This window comes from Arachis ipaensis, chromosome B03 (genome assembly GCF_000816755.2).
Source record: "Arachis ipaensis cultivar K30076 chromosome B03, Araip1.1, whole genome shotgun sequence".
In the NCBI taxonomy this organism is placed as follows: Eukaryota; Viridiplantae; Streptophyta; class Magnoliopsida; order Fabales; family Fabaceae; genus Arachis; species Arachis ipaensis.
In genome coordinates, this window is record NC_029787.2 from 10,135,306 (window position 1) to 10,137,719 (window position 2,414).

At 33.5% G+C, this 2,414-nt stretch overlaps 1 protein-coding gene across 2 annotated transcripts; it reads right to left on the minus strand.

The window, feature by feature from the left end:
- Positions 891 to 1,994, minus strand: LOC107629604. 2 transcript variants are annotated; one of them, XM_021118111.1, is made up of 2 exons: positions 1,740 to 1,994; positions 891 to 1,625 (listed from the first exon to the last, which is right to left on the minus strand). In XM_021118111.1, the coding sequence occupies exon 2, from the start codon at positions 1,555 to 1,557 to the stop codon at positions 1,174 to 1,176; it is 384 nt and encodes a 127-aa protein (XP_020973770.1). In that variant the 5' UTR covers positions 1,558 to 1,625; positions 1,740 to 1,994; the 3' UTR covers positions 891 to 1,173. The 2 variants fall into 2 exon arrangements, with proteins under 2 accessions (XP_020973770.1, XP_016187909.1); XM_016332423.2 differs by having other exon boundaries at positions 1,744 to 1,990.

The window sequence follows — 2,414 nt, forward strand, 5'->3', positions numbered from 1 at the left end:
AAAAAAAAAAAAAAAAAAAAAAAAAAAAAAAAAAAAAAAAAAAAAACAAAGCAAAACCCTGTTGGTAGGACACAACAGAAGTTACAATCAAAGAATATATGCCAAATCCAACCATCAGAAGCAAACTAAAAGTCCAATCACCTCTTATAATATAAACCTCAGATTACATGCACTGGTGTGCTTATGAGTGAGTGACAAAAAAGAAAAAAATGGGGTGGTTCTACACAAAGAAGAAAAAGCACAAGAGTGTAGAATGGAAGCAGGAAGGCACTGTTTCTTTTTCTCCAACTCTCCATTTGCTCATGCTACTTGGCATTGTCATTAGCTTGTTATGGCTTTCCCATTTCAGGGATTTCATTTTCAACCAGTAGAATAACAAGCTGCAATGTCTCCTTTGAATGCAGGCATTTTGCACATGATGTTGCTTTTGTTGATTTATTATAGTAAATGCTTTGAAGTTTGAACCACTCTTAACCCCACAAAATTCTTATGTTACTCTACTACACAAACTAGAATTCTAGCTTTGGATTCAACTTTTGTTGGGAATTTTCTCTTGTTTACATGCAGTTTTCATATATGCTACTGAGTTAATTTATTCCATGAACTTGTGGAAGGTTGGAAAATGAACTCCATGTAAAAGAACATTGTTTGTATGAAGGGAGGTTTAACTACCTAACAAGTCAATGCTTTGTTCTTGCTTTTTGTTCCTGTAATCTTGTTGGATCAATAAGTTCAAGTGAGAAGTTTTGCAAATTCATAGAATGACTGAAGTAAGTCTCACTCTATGATCTCAGATTATTTTATTGCATCCTTTTATCACTTTTAAGTTTTTTCACCTTAAAAGAAGCAAACCCATGTTACTATGTTAGGAAGGACAAACAATATGAATATTTTGGGAATTGAAAACTCTAATTTTCTTTATCACCAATCACTCAGTGTTCTTCATAATAATTTCCAATAACTTCAGACTGAACTAGTGAAGAATATACATACAAAAGCACCTTCTACACTATTCATATAACAAAACAATATACAATCTCCTAAAATAACAAGCATCTAAAGTAGGAGTTCCAAATCAAACTAACCAACCAACCAAGATAGTTGGTTCAAGTAATAATAATATATGTATGCTTGATTCCCCTTGAATTGTCTTTAAGTGGTTTGGACTTAAAATCAAACAAACCAGTTATCATGAAAGATGGATTGATATTGCATCAATATAAGCAACACAACAATCAAGGCAGCCACACCCCATGGCGAGCTCCCCTCCGAGGATCCCTGGGTGGTTCTCCGGCGTCTGTCCCAACCGGAGAACCACTCAGTGTTTTCCATTGATGACAACCAACGAACTATGAGTATAAGCACAACTGGAGTGTCAAATTGTAACCACCCCAATTGCACTTGAGCACTTTCAACAACTTCTTCATATGAAAAGTACCATGAAACTCCAAGGAAGATTAGGATCAGTGCTAGGATCAGCAGAACAGGATATGGCAGGGGGTTCAGAGTGAACCCATCAAAAACAGAGGATCCTCTGTTTCTATCACCATAAGCCATTGAAATTTTTATGACCCTTTTGAGTATATTACACTTCAGAACTTGAAAAAGTTAACAGCTTGCAAAATCTGCATCAAATATTAGAGGATGTTAGCAGTTGATGGCACTTATTTATTTATTTATTTAACATCTTTTACCAACAGAAGAACCAAATATATGACTTTTGTGATTTGGTACGTTACTTACTTTTTGAGCTGAATTTGTGCTCTATGATACTCCAATCTTCACTGTCTGATCTTTGGAACCAGAAATGCTGTTTGTGTTTGTCTTTAGCAGAAAACTTAGTTGGTAGTTCATATAAATATTAGGAAGGAAATTAGTATTCTAAATAAAGTTATTAACTTTTGTTGTACAAATAATATTACTCCTAAGTTCTTAGGAGTATGATTATTTTTTCAATACATGGGAGATTGTAAAGAGGTACAGCCGTACAGCATGCAAAACAAGGGTGATAAGGTTGATGTGGGTATATATTAAATAAATCAGTGTTACTGATTTATTGAATTGATTTTGACTTGGTCGGTTTGAAATTTGAATACCAATGTTTTTAATTATGAGAGTTGCCCCTGCCTCTATGCTAAAATGAAGACCAGTTTCAAGTCACATGAAATTGACATGGACAAAAATGACAATAGCATGTATTAAGAGGTTAGTTGAATAGTTCACTTGGTCAAGATATTTATTTTTTTGTGGGGGTCACCGGTCACAGCATCCTATGAAATTATCACTTTCTTTCTTCCTTCCCTCTTTTCGTTTGGTGTACTGGTTCAAGAATTAATTTTTATTATCATCAATATTATTTTTAGGAATATAATATTTTGAAATGAAATTATTTAGTATATAAAATTTTTATATTT

Bases quoted from the DNA above. Each gene is read 5' to 3' on its own strand.
- LOC107629604 (XM_021118111.1), bottom strand. From the start codon at position 1,557: ATGGCTTATGGTGATAGAAACAGAGGATCCTCTGTTTTTGATGGGTTC.